The 21,142-nt window shown below is 33.0% G+C and overlaps 1 protein-coding gene across 1 annotated transcript in view; it reads left to right on the top strand.

The window, feature by feature from the left end:
• The first annotated feature begins 1,097 nt into the window (after positions 1 to 1,097).
• The window catches only part of LOC129228701 (MICAL-like protein 1), a 36,717-nt gene continuing 16,672 nt past the window's right edge, over positions 1,098 to 21,142 (top strand). Inside the window, exons 1-5 of the mRNA XM_054863385.1 lie at positions 1,098 to 1,255; positions 3,849 to 3,897; positions 3,997 to 4,138; positions 14,399 to 16,299; positions 19,579 to 19,696. Coding sequence (XP_054719360.1) covers positions 1,098 to 1,255; positions 3,849 to 3,897; positions 3,997 to 4,138; positions 14,399 to 16,299; positions 19,579 to 19,696 — 2,368 coding nt within the window. The remainder of the gene's footprint in view (positions 1,256 to 3,848; positions 3,898 to 3,996; positions 4,139 to 14,398; positions 16,300 to 19,578; positions 19,697 to 21,142) is intronic.

Below are 21,142 nucleotides of genomic sequence, written 5' to 3'. Positions count from 1 at the left end.
GCGCAATTTCTAGGGGATTCACCCTGCCTTCGGATAAATACCGAAAAAAAAAAAATATTTACCTTCCCACCCTACATCACTAATTGGGTGTATTAAAAATAGTTTGAATAAATTTTCATCATGAAGTCCCGGGGAGAAAATGCAATTGAGCAAGGCAACAGAAAACAATATTTTGATTTTTTTTGCTTATTAATGTGAAAACTGTTTCTATATTGGCCACGTTTTTACTTAAACAGCAATAAAATTAATATCATCATAGTCTTAATAACTTCTGTTTATTCTTCCAAGTTCATCATTGAATTGCTTATACTTGTCCAATTATGACATTGAAAAGAAAGATTCTTGATTCACGACATGTTTCTTTCATAATTTCATCATGTCTTTCAATTAAAAATATTATAAACTGTGTAATACATATGTATGTATCAGTTTTTACCAATTATTTCATATTTAGATTTTGAAAAAAAAAATCTCATTCACTTTTTGCATTTTTTTTTTTTTTTTGTAAAATACCCAGTTTTGGGATATTTACCCAGGCCTTGGATAAATACCCAAAAAATATTTACCTACCCGCTGGGTATTTACCCGATAAACATCACTATGTAAATCTAACAACTTATCTCTTGTTTTCTCGTTCTTGATGAATCATGTACATAATAACTTTCCAATGTTACTTTTTTAATGTCTCAAACACTTGGTAATAATTTCATTAAGCAAGTATGGCTTGTTTAAGTAAAACAACTGGTTTACTAATATCTAAACAATGAATGCATAAACTAAAAGTTACTGCATGTGCTAAATAATGTTTCATAAACAGATATGCAAAGTAAAACAAATGATATGAAAATTTGGACATTTCTGTTTTTTTTTTATAATTTATAGTTTTGTTCGTAAATTGAAAAATAAAATAAATAAACAAACCATGATAAGTGTGGGGGGGTTGCCCCCCCCCCTCGCTGATTTGGAACAAAATGTCACTCGAGAATGTCCTCATGTGATCTGTGATATTTTCATGAAATAAAATATACATGTATATTTGCATTGTAAATATTTAAACAGATCTTGTGTTTTTCAGGCAATTTAGAGCTCCCTCCAACATGGATAGCAAGTCTAGGGGTTTAATTAAATCCCTGGAGAATTGGGCAAAGAAGATAACTACAGGCTACAGGGATGTTAACATATGTAATCTGTCTTCTTCGTTCAGAGATGGACTGGCCTTCTGTGCCATCATTCACCATTATCGGCCAGATCTCATGTAAGAATTACTGCATGCATTGCCACCTATCAGTTTTTATTTATTGCTGATACGCAGCCCTGAAAATTAAAAGTACAGTAAAAGAACATTATAACGCACACCTTGGGACCAGAACTTTTGCGTTATACAGGTTTTTGCATTATATAGATCATTTCACAAATTTTGAAACTAATATTCAGAATATATCTATCTAGTAGCATTTCAGAATGAGTTTTATCTGCAATGAGTATTAAAGCACAAAATTACAATTAGTTATTCACAAAAAAATGTTTCACAATCAAAAGAAAGTGAATTATTCTGCACTTCAGCTAGCTTCATGGTTTGCATAATGGCTGCATTTTCAAGAGCCATCTAGTATTTTCTGTTTACTCTAAATACTATTTTAAATTTAAAAGTTCTAAATTAAGATGGAAGTATGAAAAACTGTTTCAAAATTTAATTTGCCTAACAGTTTTTATGTTTGCAAACAAAACAGGAGATTTTCTAAATGTCAAAACCTATTTGTTGTGCAGTTTATAGAGAATTGTGTTATATAGGTCGGCGTATTCTACTGTATATGTAAATTTATGTGCATAATAGTACATGTTATTTTCGCTATAAATGAATTTCCTTCCAGTTATTTTAAAGTTATCTGATGTTTTAATAGATCTTAATCTTATATTAAATATTGTTTAAAAACACTAATTTAATTAATCATTGCAATCAAAGTTGAGTAAAGTAAATTATGATGCAGGAACATTGGGGGTTCTACAAGGTTATTGATTTATCACATAACATATTACCGTGATTATCAGTCATCAAATCGTATATTCAGGCCCGTCATTTCAAAGTTCCTCTGGGGGGGGGGGAGAGGGGGGCAAAGAGTATGATTTTTTAGGAAAAAAGCAACAAAATACCAGCAAAAATTCAAACTTACATAATGTTTTAAAAATTCATTGACACACCCCTCCCCTGATTGCCCTGCATGTATTAAGAAAAAGAAACTAACTATATTGACTTTTAACTACTGAATTTTATACAAACATAAAACAAATCAGGCATTTACAACATTATTTTGCTTTTAGAATGATTTATTTTGTTTTTTATGTATTTTAAATTAATAGTTAATTTTAATGTAGATAATTTTATGATTTAAAATAGAAATTCCTGTACATTTCACAAAGGACACAAAATAGATTAACAATTTTGAATTGGCACAAAATAAAGTTGCAAATAGTATTACAATTTAAAATTTTAACCAGATATTTGGCATTCGGCCGAATATTCCTTCAAAATTTTAACCCAATATTTGGTATTTGATTTCTGACTAAACTTCATTAAACTTAGAATAACAAGAGAGTAAAATGTTAGCGAACCTGGGGATGAATCTGTCGATATGTGCCGGCCAAAGTGTGGTGGAAATTATGTCTACATGAAAACAGTTTTTTGTTCTTCATCATTGTAAATTTTGTTTATGAACACAACCTGATTATCACAAATGACAGGACTGCCACTGGCAACTAAAAAAAGCGTTTGTTGCGACTATTTTGATGAGTTTGCAAGTGTGACGGCTATTTTAAGCAAAACAACTATTTTGTAAAAACTGCTACTATTTCAGCCTAAAAGCGACTAAAATGTAAAATATACATTGGATGTAAAAAAAATGGAGTTGTGAAAAAAATTAAAAGCTTGAGCTTCACATATCATTAATCGAACCTTTCTAATTTCCAACTTACTCAGGTCTTACTCAAAAAGTTGCCAAATGAGCTAAGAATTAGCTCATTTAAGCCTTTTTAATTGCCAAAGTAAAACGCCCCCTTTTTTTTCTCCTGGCACCATCAGGCACCCGATGGGGCATATATCTTGCCAACAAGAATGACAATAACGACCAACCTTGTAGCTTGTACTTCCTGGTATGGAAGGAAGTAGTTTTGATTTAGCAAACAAATGCTCTAAATTTCATTCCGAAAATGCTAATTCAATAGCGAAGCACAGTTTAAAGGGGGCAAAGGCGATTTTTTAAAGCGTTTCAATTTACTTTCGATCATTAACTTCTGGCAACACTGCCATTTTACTCTGTTTGATGTTCTCTGCAGCTGCAGTATTCCGATGATGTCAGTTAATGAACGTAAAGCATTCAGTCTTTCTGTTATAATTATTTTCATTTCTCTTTAAATTCAAACAAGACTTAAATGTAAATAAAAGCCAATGACCCCCTACAGGTAAGATTAAAACCCCTCCCTTTCTGAAAATCTGAACACGAGCCTGCCTGCCAAATTAGCAAAATATTAGTGTAAAACATGAGCATAATTCATAAAAAATGAGTAAAACTTTATTACTGTTCAAACTCAAATGTTGTTACAATTCTGTTACAAATATATAAAATGTTGTTGCAAGGTTAAAATGTTGTTACGCAAATTATTTGGTCTACTCGGATTTAGAATTAATGAATTGCCACTTCTGACATTTCTCATTTTCTTACAAGAACAAATAGTTGGGAGTTTGCTGTATTTCGGAGCTGTCCTGATTTGATTGTGATCACTATTTTCTTTCAGATTCACCTTTTTTTTTTTTTAATTTTAATTTCTTAATTATTATTTTCTTTCTTCCTCAGCGATTTTGATTCCCTTTCAAAAGAAAATATTCTGGAGAATAATTCAACGGTAAGATTTCTTTTCTACTCTTCATTGTAGTAAAAATTTAGAAGTTTATTCTTTTTTGCGTTGTTAGTTCTAAAATTTTCTTCAAAAATTACTGTTTAGGCATTCAAAGTTGCTGAAAAGAGCTTAGGTGTCCCTGCCTTGCTGGATGCTGAAGACATGGTGGCTTATGCTCATCCTGATAGATTAAGCATTATTACTTATTTATCTCAGCTGTATAATTGTTTCGAAAATCAAAACAAAGGTGAGCGTTGTTATTTCAGGCAGTGAGAAGCAAGGGTATGTAAGTGGACATTTTAAAGTTTTGAGTAAAACACATTTAAAAAGAACAGCCTAGGTAGGCTTTCATTGAATTTTTTTTTTTCTAAATCATGCTGTATAGCAGCAACTACCAGGGCTACTAGTACAGTCGAACCTGTTTATCTCGAACCTGCCTATCTCGAAAACCTCTCTACATCAAAGTTTCTCATTTTCCCTGCACATAAAGTATTAGTTCAATGTTTTCCCCCATGTTTGTCTCAAATGAAATTTTCTGAAAACCTGTATATCTCGAATTTCGACTAAAGTGCCTTTCTTGAATTCGATCCCCAACGATCTTTATTAACTGGAATTTGGAGACAAAAAGTATTTTTCTTAATATTAGCAGTCACATAATCCTACAGAATTAAAACTTTACGTACAAGAAGCAAGTTTTCCAGCAATTATATCCATTCGGAAACTGAGAGGAAGGGGACATTGTTGATTAGTAAAATTGCTTCCAAAGTTTTGCTTTTGAGTCATTGCTCCAATTACTTATTTTTAGAACTTTTTTAAAATCTCCGTATCTTAAAACCTCCATATCTCAAATTTTTCTTCTTCTTTCCCGTAAAATTCGAGATAGACAAGTCTGACTGTACCATCTCTTACCCCAAGACAGAGAAGAGGTTCACCTACCATGTGTACTGGTTATCTCCAAATTTTTCACTTTGCCACTTACATCCCTTGCTTCTTACTGCCTCATTTGTGGTTGCATTTATTGTGCTATTATGTAACCTTAGAGTTTAATATTGGTGAAAAAGTATTTAGAAACTCAGTTTAATACATAAAGAAATTTAAATAGAGAGGCGCCACTATACTAAGAAATTAAAGCCAGAAGTTGCACAGATGTATCCCAAGATCCTTAGCTTCTCGCAAAGATGTTGAGATACATTTCGATTTAAAGTATTGCATTACTGAATCACATTTGGTAGTTAGTTGAAGCTGCTTAGATATTGTTGCAAGTTTATGAAGCATGTTTTGGAATTTGCATTAAAACATGAATTAAAATGTAAGCCAATCCGTCAGCTACTTTATTCGGTGCCTTCACAAGATAGGTGAAAACCATTCACACAAAGTGGGTACGTTATCATAACCCTGCTCATCTTCAAACCGATGTATCCAAGGGCGACCATATAAGGGGGCAAGGGGGGCTTGAGCCCCCCCCCCCTTAGAAATTAGAACTTCCTTGTTTTTAGTACTTTTTTTTCTTTGCAAAAATGTAAAAACATTTCTTCTCCAGCCATTAATGAATAAGTTGTAAAAAATGTCAAATTTTAATGACTCTATTCTGTCCTGAAATCAGCTTCCATGGGGAAAATATCCTGCTAAACCATGGTTAAAATATCTGAGCCCCCCTTACAATTTTGCATATGGGCGCCCATGGATGTATCCCATTATTCCAGGTTCATTTTCATCTCCTTTTTGTCATAGAAAAGGGCCTCTCTATTAAAAGTTCTTTACACTATGGTTTAATGCCGTCTAAGGGACAAAAATTGTAGTAAGCAACGTACAGTGTCATGGGCGCCCATATGCAAAATAGTAAGGGAGATCTCGGCTATTTTAATCATGGTTTAGCAGGATATTTTATCCATGGAAACCGATTTCAGGACAGATTAGAGTCATTAAAATTTGACATTTTTAATAACTTATTCATTAATGGCTGGAGAAGAAATGTCTTTACATTTTTGCAAAGAAAAAGTACTAAAAGCAAGGGAGTTCTAATTTCTAAGGGGGGGATCGAGCCACCTCTTGCCCCCCTATATGGGCGCCCTTGTACAGTGTAGACGGAAATTTTTCAAGAATAACATACCAACAAGCATGAGTGGTACATGTGAACATGGTATGTTTTACTAATGGTAAGTTGAAGCAAAATATCTTAAAAAAATTTCGAGTAATTGCAATACCAATCCTACCTCTTGGCAAAACTTTTAGAGCAATGAGCCAGTTAATGTTTCTGTGCTGACAACCTCTTTGCTTTACCAGTTGTTGTATATAATTTTATCTGTCTTCTTCATGTGAAAACATATTTTAAGCTAACTAATAAACTAAACTTAATTATTGCCAACCATTATATGAATATTCAAGTAAATTTATAAGTATGTTTAAATTTTAATTGAGAATTCTTTACTTTTGTAAGGTAGTTCTAAGATAGATGATAGGGCACTTGTGAACACAACATTTAGCAGCACATGTAAACAGTTCCCATATCCTCACCGCAAGTAAATGTTAGTGTAGGGTATTACAAGTGTTAGAAAGAAGTGTAAATATTTATAACTATTATATTTCTACTATCAGTTTGTAAATTTATTGTTAATTTCTAATGTTTCTAATAAATATTTCTGCCTTAGCCCTGGCTATAGGTTGATAACTTACTGAATACTATTATTATTGTTGAATATTTATTTATTTTTGATACTAAATATATAGTTTCATTATTAAATACATATATAGTTGATCAAAAATTTATTGTTGTATAATACTTAATGGAAATAAGAAGACAAAATGTTTTCATTGAATTAAAACTTTAATACTAGAATAATTTTAAAATACATTATCATGCTCTTATGAAACTAGAAAGAAATATATAATAAGAATAATATTTAAGTAATAAAACATTATTTGTAAGTATTATAAGTTTTTTTATCTATTCAGTGATTAGAATATGATGCGACACTTTAAAAGTTAACAGTGGGTAGAGTTGTATCTTAGGGAAAAAAACATTTTCTTAATGACAGGATTACTGTACAATTTAAACTTGCACAGTGAAGATTTACAAACCATTCAATGTCATTGGCATAGACGTACATGTTTTACATTAAAGAGTTTTTCATTGAAATGTGATGCTTGTACTGCATTTTTAGTAGTGTTTTTCATATGTACCCCAGTCTTGTTCATGTGGGCCCCCATATAGAGGCACATGTGTACAATTGAAAACTTTTTTTTTTAATAATAAATAATGTAATTTTTTCAAAGTGTCTCAAAAAATTCCCAAAAAGGCTGTTCAACCATGGTAACATTTTTGCTCTGGAAAATTGATAATAATTTTTGTGACATAAAGAAATTAACAAAATATTTCTCTTGTGTCACATTTTCCCCTATATCAGCAATTCCCAACCCATGGGCCGCAAGCAGTGTGTTACTGGGCCGTGGACCAGCGGCGTACGCAGACAAATCAGTTCGGGGGGGGGGCTGAGCTCGAAAGTCTTTGAGCTGGGGGGGGGATACTTATGAACTGTAGCTAAGAAAAGTTCATGTATCGCTTTTCTGATATCAATACGAATGTAAGATTTCAAAAATACATCATAAAAAAAAACTTGTTCTTTATTATAATTTTTATAATTAATTTTGAAAATTTCGGGGGGGGGGGGGGCTGTAGCCCTATCAGCCCACCCCCTGGGTACGCCACTGTCGTGGACGCTGGTCAAGAATCTGAAACAAGATAAATCTTGGGGTCTTCATTTCCGTTTTTTTCTTCAAAAATTCGCTTATTAGATGTACTGTCACTTGAAAACTCTCCATGGCTTATAGCTAATAAGAAATTTTAAGATTAAGATTTTTCATATTTCTTAGGAACTTTCCCCTATAATTGAAGAGATGAAATCTAATGAATCAGAAACTGATTTAAAGAAAATAGTATTAGATTCAAACTTCAAGTTAAAATGCTCCTCCTTAGTTGAACTGGCAATACTAACCAGTGAATTGAGACACTTGAGGGGCTTTTCAACAATCTACCTATTTGAAGACTTTTCATTGCAGATTTTTAACAAAATAATATAGAAATGCATTGAATGTTGCAAGTTATTTGAGATGAAAACTATCCAGTTTCAATCCAGATATCAACTCCCTCGTAGAGGAAAAGCGGCGTTAAAAATCCCATGGAGCTGTAACTTTGATGACTTGTTTTTGAGTTTTCTTACAGCTATGTAAGCGAAATGAATACAATAAAATTATTTTCTTTCTTAAAAATTATTGACTAGGACCAGCTTAGCTGGGTCCAGAGCCTGTTGCTGGTTGTCACTTTTATATTGGTATTTTGAAAATTGTTCTTGTACAGTATATCTATATCAGTGGTACAGCATGAAGGGAGAAGGGGATTTAACATCTTTAGAACTTTGCTTCTCTAGAACATTTCTTGAACACACTTTCAGTCCTAATACAATATATTGTTTACTTAAGGATAGTTATGAGCAAATGCCCCTCCCCCCCCAAAAAAAGTGACTGTGCAATTAATATATGGTAATAATGGAAACAAACCTCAATGGTGTTATGTACAAAATTGGTGGGCCGCTCAACTAAAAAGGTTGAGAACCGTTGCCCTATATACATTGGTTTTTGTGTACGAAAGTGTTAAAATGTGCTGCGTAAAACCTTATCACTAATTGTTAGTTAAAAGACTATTCTAAATTTCTGCTCCTTAGTTCTTCATTTTCTTACAAAATCATATGAATAATAGAGTTTTCCTTTTTCTTTTATAATTCTGTAATTTTACATTTGGTTTGACTAGTTCTGTCAGAATCTGGATCCAGGCTTGACATACTCATAGTTCAGTGTACAGAAATAGGGTCGTGCAATGCAACCCTTGGTTAATGGCTCTTAAAAGTCCCCCTTAGTCAGTACAAATATTTATAACAATACTGATTTGAAGTGGTAGAACATGAAAATTAAATATGGTTCTTGTGCAGCAATAATAGTAATGATGAATTTTTGTTACTCTAGGGTGAACTTATGCTGGTATGTATTTGATGATTTTCTCTTTTTTGTCGTGCAAAATGTTAGCACTAAAACAGAAACTTTGATTCATTTGCATCTGATTCAAGCATTTTTAGTAAATTCCATCCCGTTTATTTATTGCGCATTCTATATGTATTTTAAAAATTCAGAAAGGCATTATATTTTTGAAAGGCTAGTTAAACAATTTGTCACTTCAGTACACATTTTCGTCACATTTAACTTTCTGAAAAATAGCATTAGGTTCTTGCTCTAGCATCTGTATGAGAACAAGTTTGGGAGCTCAAACTTTTGTGGCAACTAAAATATTTCTCAACGCATGTTTTCTAACACATTGATCTTTTTCACTTGAAATTCAACCATTTGTCAAAGATGAAATTTGTCTTAATAATCCATTAGTATTTTTGTATAATAGAAAAATATTTAGATTTATGAAGCATAGTACTTATTATTCATGTTTTTCTTTTACAGTAAGCAACTTGAAGTCTAACTTGAAGAGAATCAATCACAATGAAACAGCAGGACCACCAGTGAAGGTATTGGCTCCAAAATGTTCTTTGATTTTTAATCATTTGAAATAGATTTTTGTTAATAATATGAGTTTTATCATCCTGTGAATCATTGAAATATGTATCAAATTTGGATGTTAGTTTGAATTATGACAAGGAAAAAAACAGTACTAGTGTTCCTCGTCGGTACTGCTTTGGAGCATGAAAAAAAAAATTTAGTAAAGTCTCCCTCAGATCTGAACTTTATAGGTGTTGAACTCAAAAGTTTAAAATATCTACTTACTACCCTTTTCTCAGGGCCGGATTTAAGGGAGGGCAGTTGGGGCTACTGCCCCCGCGCCTCCACAACAAAAGAGCCCCCACAATAAATTTTTTACAAAATATCCTAACTTTCAAGGCTCGAAGATATCAGATATATACATACATATCAAAATATTCAGATACATATCAAAGTATCGGATATTTTAGAGAGTATGATACATATATACACTATAGTGGGCCATCTGGGACCGTGAAAAGTCGTCGTTAAATAGAGCATCTTTTAACAGAGAGCCAACTGTATACCAAAGTATCGGATATTTTCGAAAATATGATGATCTTTTTGAACCCTGATTAGGGGCCTCCACTCTTTCATTGCCCCGGGGCCTCCACACTTCCAAATCCAGCCCTGCCTTTGCTTCTCGTTGCCTCAGTTAATCACCGACCAGTTTGTATAAAATGCATTGTTTTTCTGGAATGTATCATGATTCTCAAATATTGCTGTATTTCTTTTAGTTACCAGTTGTGCAGTCATCTCTATTAACAGCAAAACGGCATGAAGTGTGTCGTGTTTGTGCACATCGAGTCTACATTCTTGAGAGGCTCATTGTTGATGGAAAACTGTACCACACGCAATGTTTCAAGTGCAGCAAATGCAATTCTCTTCTAAACCCTGGAGCATATGTGGAAAGTGATACTCCTGGACTTTATGAATGTTCTGTCTGCCCAGATGAATCAATGGAGCAGGAGTATTCCTCTGAATCAGAACCGGCCACTCCTGAAGCAAAAGTGAAAAGTCCAAAGAGCGAATCGTCAAGCTTAAGTCCAAAACTAGAGCGAGACAATGATATATTGAATCCATCACCACTTCTGGAGTCAGTGTCCCGAGCCAGAAATAGTTTTTTACAAAATAGTCTTTCATCACATGCCAAGACAAATGGCAAAGCAGAACTTGCTATAGAAACACAAAATGTTAAAATAGATCAGGGAATTTCAGGTAACAATATCCTGCCATTTTTTGAATAATAAAAGGTTTAAATTTTGCAGATTATTTTTTCATCATTATGTAGTCAACTCTCGATAACTCAAAGTCTCAAAGGACCAGCTAAAATCTTCAAATTATTGGTAGTTTGGGTGTCTCTGTCTTCTCGAGAGAATGAAACCCAATGAAAACTTTGAGATAAAGGAATGTAATGAATGAAAGATGTAAATGGATTAAATTTTTGCGGGGAAAGCAGGACAAGGGGTCATTGTTTTAAGCTATTTAAATCTCAGGCTAACTTGGAAATTAGGAAAAACTACTACTTTAGCAGGGTCGTGGGCACTTGAAATAGCTTACCGGAAGAGGCGGTAATGAGCAAGGGGGTGGATAGCTTTAAGAGGACCATTGATCTTCATTGGGGACTAATTAATTGACTAGGACCAGCCTAGCTGGGCCCAGAGCCGGTTGCTGGTTGTCACATTTGTATTTGTATTTGAATATTTGAGTTATGAGGCAAAAAATTATCTCCAGTTGACTGCATAATAACCAGGTCTGTCAATGAACTAGTAATTTCATTCACCAATCACCAACAACAAAATTCGCACCATAGCATGCATTTTATCGTTGTCAATGACAATTCTTTATTATTGGAGCCCCTTAAATTCAGTAATTTCGTTTTTAAAAGCAATTGTTGTTGGCGATGTTTTTAAATTTAATAACTCTAAAGTAGTGATATAAAATCTGTTACCTATTGGTGTAAAATCTATATCACCGTGGAAAAAAGTTCTCTAGAAATTTTAAATCATATTAATCATGCATTTCAAATTAATTTCCGTTTTCAATGGAAAGTACTGAGTCAAGTTTATAGCATATCATGTGCTCCATGCAGTTTGAATGCCACAAAATGCAGAATCGGACATTTTAAAAAATTAATTAAAAAAAAGCTGTTGGGGAAAATGAAAGAGTTTTCTGGGTTCATGTTTTTTTTTTTTTTTTTTTTTGCTTATTCTATCAATTTCAGTGACTAGAAGTACTACTTTTGACTGAAAGAAACAACCCCATTGTTACAATGTAATTTGACAATAGCTTTGGTCCTGTTTGGCAAACAGACATGTATTTTGTTTTGATTATAATTTTGAAGGAGATTTCCTTAAAAGTTTTAACTCTTGACTTTCATCTGCCAATTTTACCTTTTATTTGTATTGCGGAACCATAAATAATAGGAAAGCACCTTTGTCTTTGTAGAATTAATCAACTAATGTTAAACTTCTCAATCTCTACTTGTTCACCATCCATCGTTAGGTACTGAATTTTTTAAAGTTCCAATGAAAAGTGGTCTACTGATCAAATCTTGTGAGTTAGTAGTGTTCTATTAATTGAATCTCATGCAGCTAACTTTTCTATCCTTTTTAAATGTACATCACCGCTGCTGACAATTTTCACTTGGGCAGTAACTGCCATGTCCATATTTTTGTCCAATGCTCGAGTCCTCTATGCTTGACTTTTCAAATTATAGTAAAGTCCTGATTGTCCGTGTAATGGGATGGCACAGTAACCGCGAGTAAGCAAATTCGCTGATAATTTGCAAATTAAGAAAAAACCAGGGATCGAAATAGTCCTATATATCCTATATTTCCTATATTTTCAAGAAAAGCATCAAAATCGTCCTATATTTTCTATATTTTTGAAAAATGTCTTATATTTCCTATATTCCCGTTTTTTGTTGTTGTTGTTGAACCAGGAGGGCATTAATTCTACAAATTTTGGTGCATGGTGCACTAAAGGAAAAGATGATTTTACCGCTTTTTGCCGTTTTTGCAACTGTTCAGTGCCCATAAGCAATAGTGGATTTTCGCAATTGAGGCAGCGTGCTAAAACATTCAAGCATAAAGAAGACTCTGAAAAACGTCAAGAGGATCCTTCTCAAGCTCTGTTTGTTCTTAATACAACTGTTAAAGGGTTCAGTTTAGATATAAAATCAAAGAACAGTGGAATTAGTACTTGGGTCATGAGTGAGGAAGAAAACATAAAAATTTTCTTCGTTCAAATTTTGTTTAATAATTTCGTCTATAAAGTACACTGTTTTTTTTTTTTCAAAAATTATTCTTTCAACTACAGGAAAGTCATTTCAGATGTAAGGAATAATTTTATTTGAGGGTTTTTTTTTAATTAAAATCATTCATAAGAATAAATAAATAATATATGATATGTATTATTTCTTTTTTCATAGCAAAATTATTCATATAATGTGTCCTATATTTGTCCTATATTTTTTGCGGAAAATGTCCTATATGTGACAAGTCGGTCACTTCTATCCCTGAAAAACAATACTAGTGTATGCAAACAGAGCATAAAAAATCGCTAACATTTGCATATATTTAAACTATAGTTAAATCGATACAATGTATTGAAAACTAGATAAAGATTGCTTATTATTGCTTATTATTTAAGATCTAGGTCGCCCCAAACATGCAAAAGAAAAGTGGAAAGAAACTTTTTCAAGACTCATTCGGTCACTCTTTTTCACACTAAGTAAGACGATATAAAAATCAGTACGTAATGTAGATCTAATAGTCAGAAAGTAAAGTAGGCAGTAATCAGTAAGTAGTGAAGATGTAAAGCATTAAGTATTGTTTTTAAAATCAGGTATCAACTAGTCAGGCTTTGGTGACCTTAAAAGATTTAATGTCATTAGAAGGGCGAAGAAGGAAAAAGCAATAAGAAGGTCTAATCATAAATTTTGCTCTCGTTGAGTTAAAATGTGTGCATTTATCTACATTAAGTGAAATAACATCGTTAATTTTTTTTTTCGAAAGTGAATGACCGCAAATAAACCGCACCGCGGATAAACCGCTCTCGGATAATCGGAAGTTTACTGTATCTTTAATATGTTGTTTGACATTGTCCGTCTGCTTATAATGGTTTGACCAGACAAACCTTTTTTCAAAAGGAATTTGTCCTTTTTTAGCAATGCTTTTCAAACCGACTTGTGCTGAGCTCAGGTGCAGATACAGACTACCATTTTAGGGGGTCACGTAGAAGAATGAACCCCTCCCCATGAATGAACCTACTTTTTTGGAAACGAAACATTTTGGAAACTGCTTAGGGAGCAATAAAATGCACCAAATCAGCCAATAAAGCATTTAGCATTTTCATGACCCTCCTCTTGTATCCGCCACTGTCTGAGCTTTGGCTTTGTGGAGGATACCACCATACTCAAGGTTAGATTATGCCCAAAAAGATCTGCTCCAAGTGCTGCCCTATGAAATTTTTTCCTTGAAAAAAATGTAGTACACTTGTCTTGAAACTTCTTAACTCTTCTGTAACTTTTACCCTTTTTTTCTTTATTTTTTTCCAATGTTTCTACTACCTGATTCTATGGAAAGTAATGGTGTTTTTAAAATCAGTTGAAACAGGAATATAGTAAACATTGTAACAATAGTTCATTAGTCCCAATTGTATTCAGATACTTCAATAGTAAATGATATCAACAATAATTGGTGAATACTCTTCTTTTGCTTATTTGATCCAGCTTCCCCCACCACAGCCTGACTCCCAGCGGGTCAGATGTTTCCCATTCATGTACTTTATTTAAATCTGCTGTTATTTACATAAACCCAAAAAATAGTCTTACATTTTTTTCTAACAGTGTAAATGTAGTTATTTTTTCATTTGTATTAATTATGTTCTACAGTTTAATATTAATATCTACCTTTTTATTTTCATTTAGTTAAAGCCAAAATTTCTGCATTTGAATCCAATCAAGTTCCAAAGACCTCATCTTTGTTTCAACCATCCTTTACGTCTGAGACAAGTACTCGAAAATTATCAGCATTAGCAGGCTCTAATGAAGATAATTCATCTGTTCCAAATGTGTCTCCTACACCCATGCAAAGATTTTCAGTATTTCCATCTGACACCAATTTTAAAACTACACCAAATTGTGATATGCCAGGTGTTAAAAATGTAATTAGCAAAACCCCTGATACAGAAAATTCATCCAATAGACTAGCACAGCAAGCTACTGAAAGTCGATTGCCTTCAACGATTTTAATCAATGAAGGAAAAGCACAAGAAACTAAATCTGTTGTAGATTCGAGCTTAGTAAGAAATGCCATAACACCCCCCGTTGAAATGAAATCTACAAATTTAGATAGAAGTAGAATATTGGCAAGGCCTTTATCATCTACAACTGAATATAAGAGCCCTTTAAAATCTCCAAGAGATATATTTCAGACAAATATTCAGCCTTTAAAACTAACTAGTCAATTGTCCAATAAAAAAGATTCTCCTAGCTTTTCTGCACCTCCTCTTAATTCTTCAATGGATTTCAAAAATGTTCAAATACCACAAATACGATCTACTTACTCAAGTTTACCAAGGCCTGGCAGCTATCAAAGCTTGACATCTAAAGACCACCCTTCTAAGTCAATTGTTAGTAATTCAGAAACTAATCTATCTGACCAAGCACAGTCTGAAAATAGTGGAATAGTTCCTCGGAGGAGATCCTTAGGATCCAAACATGACCACATCAACGCAGAGGATGTTTCTGGGGATTCTACTAGGCCAAAGCACTTTCTTAGGACTCAGTCTTCTGTAGAATTAAAAGCTAATGCTGTTTCTATGGATGGTTTGCCTGAAATTAATATTGATAGTGATATATCTCATGATGATATTAAAAAGAGTGACTCAAATTGTTCTCATGATCTAAAAGCCAGTTTCACTCCTGTTCCAAAAGCTAGGCTCAGTCTTGAAAAGAAGTCCAAAACTACAAATTCAGCTTTAGAATCAAATTCTAAAACATCACTACATGATTTTAAAACAAAAGAAATAAAAAGTAGCTTGGGAAAAGAAATTTCTGGAAATAAAGCCATAAAAATAGCTCAAGGGCCTAAAATTGATGTTAAAACTAGATCTCCCATTAAACAATCCGAGGAAAATAAAGAAGACTATCCTGACGATTTAAATCCATTTGGTAGTGATGATGATGGTGATGAACAGGATAATGAAGAAGAATATCCTGATGACCTTAATCCATTCGGTGACGAAGATGAGGACAATGAAACAAGCACATCAAAAACTGCTGATGTTGATTACGATGATTCAAAAAATCCTTTTGCTTCCGATGAGGATGAAGAAGAACTTACATCTGCAAAGTCTGCTGATTTTTCAGGTAGATTGCCAGCATCAGCAGATGTTTCACCTTTTCATAGTAATTCATTTTCGAACATATCTTCTCCAACTGGTTCTCTGAGTGGCACTGCAAGGAAAAGACAAGCTCCCAGACCTCCAAAATTAAGCGATATTTTCCCTAACGAGTCTGTGGATTCGGAAGCTGATACGTCTCTTAATTCTTTAAAGTCATCTCCTTCTATTAGCAAGAAAAATCTACAGACACCCTCTCCTAAAATCAGGAAGAGCAAACCTGCTCCTCCCCCTCCCCCTAGCACTCCCAATAGTAAACAAAGCTCCCAAACAGATCTTACTGCTGGCGCTAAAAAAGCGAAAGAACTTGATAATTTGAAGTTGAAATCATCAGCTCTTGATTCTGCTTCTGAAAAAGACCCTTCAAAACAAAATAAAAAGAAAAAAAGACCTGCACCACCAGTACCTATACCAGCTAGAAAAGATGTAAGACCATATTACATTATTGTTTCTGTATCATTTACTAGTTTTTGCTCTGATTACTGTAAAAGCACTTATTTTTGCAAGCTTTAAGTTTGAAAATTAAGTTATCCGTGATTTCGAGAGCAAAAGATTTCGTGAATTTCATATAAACAGGACTGAAAGTTGATAGCCTAATTTGAAATATGTCGTGAGGCTTAAATTTTAGTGAGGCTTTAATTTTCTCGAGCCTGTTGTAATCGCTAAAATTTAAGCCTCACGACATATTTCAAATTAGGCTATCAACTTTCAGTCCTGTTTATATGAAATTCATGAAATCTTTTGCTCTCGAAATCATGGATAACTTAATTTTCACAAACTTACAGCTTGCAAAAATAAGTGCTTTTACAATGCTTCATGCTCATTTTTAAAATGTTGGTTATATTTAATTGTATTATATAACTACACTAGAAACCTTTCAATAGGCCTTTTCCTATTTTTTATCATGGACAATTATATTACCATTGTATTACCAAAAAAAAGGGCAAACAGCAATGTGATTGAAGTACCACAAAGTATACTCCCAACACATTGTGTACAGCAATTTTAATTTTTGTTTCTCTTTTTGATTATATTTTACTTATTTATGTTAAGGAGTAAAAAGTTTTGAGTAAAATTCCATTAAAAATGCAACCTAATTGTTACAACGACTAGGTTATGTATTTTTAAGGCTAGGATAATGTAAAAAAGATGTAGAAAAGAGATTGATAAATGGTTAATACAGTCGTGTCGCTGCAGGGGTGGGGGGGGAGGGTTCACTCCGGGTGGCGCACATCTGGGGGGAGGGTGACACCTAAAATGAAATTGCAAGTTTTTAAGACTACAAATTTGAAAATTTTCCCGGGGGGGAGGGGAGGGTTACCACAAATTACTGCCCCATATGTCATTAATGCTATGTTAGCCACTGGGCTAATATTCAGTTTCAGCAAATAAAATTTTTTACTAATGAGATTGTTTGTAACAATTTTATCCTCAATGTTGACAGCAGTGAACCGAATTTTTTTTTTCCCCCACCAGTTTTTTTTTTTTTTTTTTTTGGCCAAAATGACATTCTATTAAGTCAGAAAAATGTACAGTCAAACCTCCATTCGAATTTTCACATATGGGGGAAAAGTGGGGACTCGAGCCCCTCCCCCCTTAGAAGTTAGAATTTCTTTGCTTTTAGTACTTTTTCTTTGCAAAAATGTAAAAACTTTTCTTCTCCAGCTATTAATGAGTATGTTATTAAAAATGTCAAATTTTAATAATTCTAATCTGTACTGAAATCAGTTTCTATGGGGAAAATATCCTGCTAGACCATGGTAAAAATATCTGAGACACCCTTAAAATTTTGCATATTAGGCGCCCATGCTTCCACATGCCGAAATTTTCTATTTATCAAACGTTTAGTCATTCTCTATATTTATTACATAGAAAAACTTGGTTTTTCGTCGTAAAAATTTCTTTTTCGAAATCATTTTATGACTTAGTGGGACATTTTGTTTGACTTTAGATGGTATGCTTCACAAAAAGTCAAGAGAAAAAGAAAGCTCAGTGATTGTCACTACCAACTCCACAAGTCAGTCAGTTGAAGTTAAGGGGTGCAGAAATTAATTTTAGAACAAACAACCCAGTTGTTTTCAATTTTATATTGCGACTCATTTTGTTAAACCAATTGTAATAGCTTTTCCCTTTTTTTTTGCTGATAGTTCTTCATTTCCAAATCTTCTAAGCTTTAGTAAAAATCTAAAAATTCCCAAGCCATTGGAAAATGAAATGCCAGAGGTGATTTCAAACATTAAGTCCTAGATTTCAGTTAGCAAAAAATGTTTCTGATGAAGTTTTTAGTGGATTCTATGAATGCAAAAAATTTTTGGCGAATTTTTCATAAAACTGGCTATTTAACAAGCCTTTCATTTTTTTTTTAATAGAATGAAACTATGGTGATTGTAACCTATGTCTTGATTACTGAGTAATAAACAATACATTTTTCTTATTAATTATTTTAACTACTTAATTTTCATCTAATGTAATTCTCAAATAAATCAGTAGCAGAGTTTTGTATAAGAAATAAGATTTAAGTTTAATGTTTCCAGAGTAGCTACAATAAAAAAGTTTTTCTCATCAAGGGATGCTACTTCGATGTATGAAGGTCCGACTGTATATGACCCATGTTAGATTAGACATAACATCAGATTATGAGACAGTCAGATTAGAGGGTCTTTACGATCTTTAGTACTTCAGCATTATTCATGTAACCAAATTGTGAAAGCACTACGTTTTTTTTAGTTGCAAAAGTTTTCTTATACTTTATATACTTTAAATTTGTTTTCTAATTATTCATCCAATTTTATTCATTAAACTTCAAAATAAGGCCAAAGTAGATAATCATTGGAAGGTTTTCAGCATAGATAATTTTATTTCACTTAGAACAGAAAATAACATGTTTTATTCTACATAATTCAAATTTATGCACATATGGTAGAGATGCATGTCAAATATTAGTGTTGTTACTTTGACTGTAGGAGTTAAATGTATTTTCTATTAAAAACTTTATTAGATTAGTAAAGGGACTTTCAGATTTAGATTATTTGATACCAGACTTAAAAGGCATAATATGTATGGCAGAGGAGAGTCAGAAGGGACATGATCCAATTGTTTAAATTTATCAAAATGAAACATATTAATGGGTTAAATTTTTGCACAGAAAGCAAGACGAGGGGTCCTTATTTTAAGCTATTCATATCTCAGGCTACCTAGAAATTAGAGAAAACTACAACAGTTGGCTCTCTGTTTAACGATTTTCAAGGGACCTTCAAAAAATCGTCCTTAAGTAGAAAAAGTCCTTAAATAGAATGCTTTTAACACTACAGTAGACCATCTGGGACCGTGAAAAACCGTCGTTAAATAGAGAAAGTCGTTAAACGGAGAGCCAACTGTACTTTGGTAGGATTGTGGACACTTGGAACTGCTTACCGGAAGAAGCGGTAATGAGCAAGTGGTGGATAGCTGTAAGAGGGCTATTGATCTTCATTAGGGACTAATAAAGTGACTAGGACCAGCCTCGCTGGGCCCAGAGCCTGTTACTGGTTGTTACATTTGTATTTGTGTTATTTACTTGCGCCAAAGTGGACATTAAAGCTCCTATGGTTTCAAAACAGATTAAATCCGCCATTGGTCTGTTCACCAGTGATAGTTTTTCAGTTTTTAATTAAACTCTGTACAGTATGTATTTTAAAATGAATTAAACCCATTTTTCCCTTTAAGATGAAGAAAATTCCTCTCAAAGAAATTATGCAAGAAATGAAAGAAATAGAAGAAAAACAGAGAGAGTACGAAAGACAAGGTCGAGAAATAGAGCTTCTAATTCGAGATAGAGATAAAGGTAAAATTTATTTTTAAATAGAAATTCATTTTACCTTTATATCTGTATTTTGTATTTTTATTTTATGTTTTCAAAGTACATTTTAGAACACTTTTAGAAACACATTTGAGAGCATTATTTGAACACTAACACATGTCCCTTCTTATAGAACACTTTTTAAAACACGAAAAGACCACTCCTTGATATACTATCACTTGCGGTAAAAAAGATCACATTTTCAATACTTCAACTTTAAATATTTTCCTTTCTTTTGGATGAATTGAGACATAAAATTTTGTGTTTTGGTGTCGAAGACTACAATCTAAGAATAACTAGATATGAAAAATTTGTTTTTATAGCTGTTTATTAGTGAATGAATGTATGTTTCCTTTAACCCTAGCGTTTTTCACTTTTCCCTAAACATAAATGGAAACACCAGATCTATTTCATCAAAAGATTGATGTAGGTAGATAATCACACTATAATGATAATCACAGTCAGATTAAAAGCTCAAGAAGTCCTACACCAACAACACTCAATCTGTGGCGTGTAGGGCGCATACCGCCGGCTGAACCCTTCAAATTTAATATGATATCATTTTTTTTAATCATGCAAAAAATTAAATTGTGCACTGAATTTATGTAGAAACATGCACTAAAGTAATTTACATAAAAATTTAGTCTTCCAAAATCATAAAGAAAATATAGTACACATATAGAGGAGTTGTAATTGGTGTGGTCTCTGGTCTGTAAAAGGACCAACTATTGCAGGTGCCTGGACTCTGATCTTTCATTTAAAAGGGGCCCAAAAAGTCTCTAACGGTAAAATTATTTATGCAGAATAATAATAATAATTATTCTTATAATTTTAACAAAAGTTTAAAAGTATTATTTTTGGTATATCCAAAGATCCCTTATTTTATAATTTCAATCAATGCCTGCAAAAAGTAAGTAAATAAATAAAACTTCAAATGAATCAATCAATCAGAAGTCAAGGTGTTGGTTTTGAAGGCGAGATTGAATGAAAGCTCAGGCTCCAGGTCTGTATACAGTTTGAAAAAAAATGCTGCTTCAAGGCATCAATGTTTACCAGAAGCAACTGTTGCTTGCAATGGGGTGAATAGTTTTAAGAGGGCTCTTGATCTTCATTGAAGATTGAAAAATTGATTGGGATCAGAGCCTAGCTGGGTCCAGAGCCTGTTGCTGGTTGTCACTTTTGTATTTGAATTGTATTTGTGTTATAAGAAACTAGCAGTACCTGCACAGCGATGCCTGTGCTAATAATTTAAAGAAAATCTGTTGAATTAAAAAAAAACGGAGCCCCCCCCCCCCCTGATGTGAAATGATCATTTTTCTTTAAGGACTTTCTAATTAAAAAGAAAATCAACTAACATATGCACAATGAATTTAAAATGAAGTAATAACAATAAAATATCATAAGCAACAAAGGCAACTTCCTCCAAAATGT

The sequence above is a fragment of the Uloborus diversus genome, chromosome 8, assembly GCF_026930045.1.
Source record: "Uloborus diversus isolate 005 chromosome 8, Udiv.v.3.1, whole genome shotgun sequence".
In the NCBI taxonomy this organism is placed as follows: Eukaryota; Metazoa; Arthropoda; class Arachnida; order Araneae; family Uloboridae; genus Uloborus; species Uloborus diversus.
This window is presented reverse-complemented; position numbering and strand designations above follow the sequence as displayed.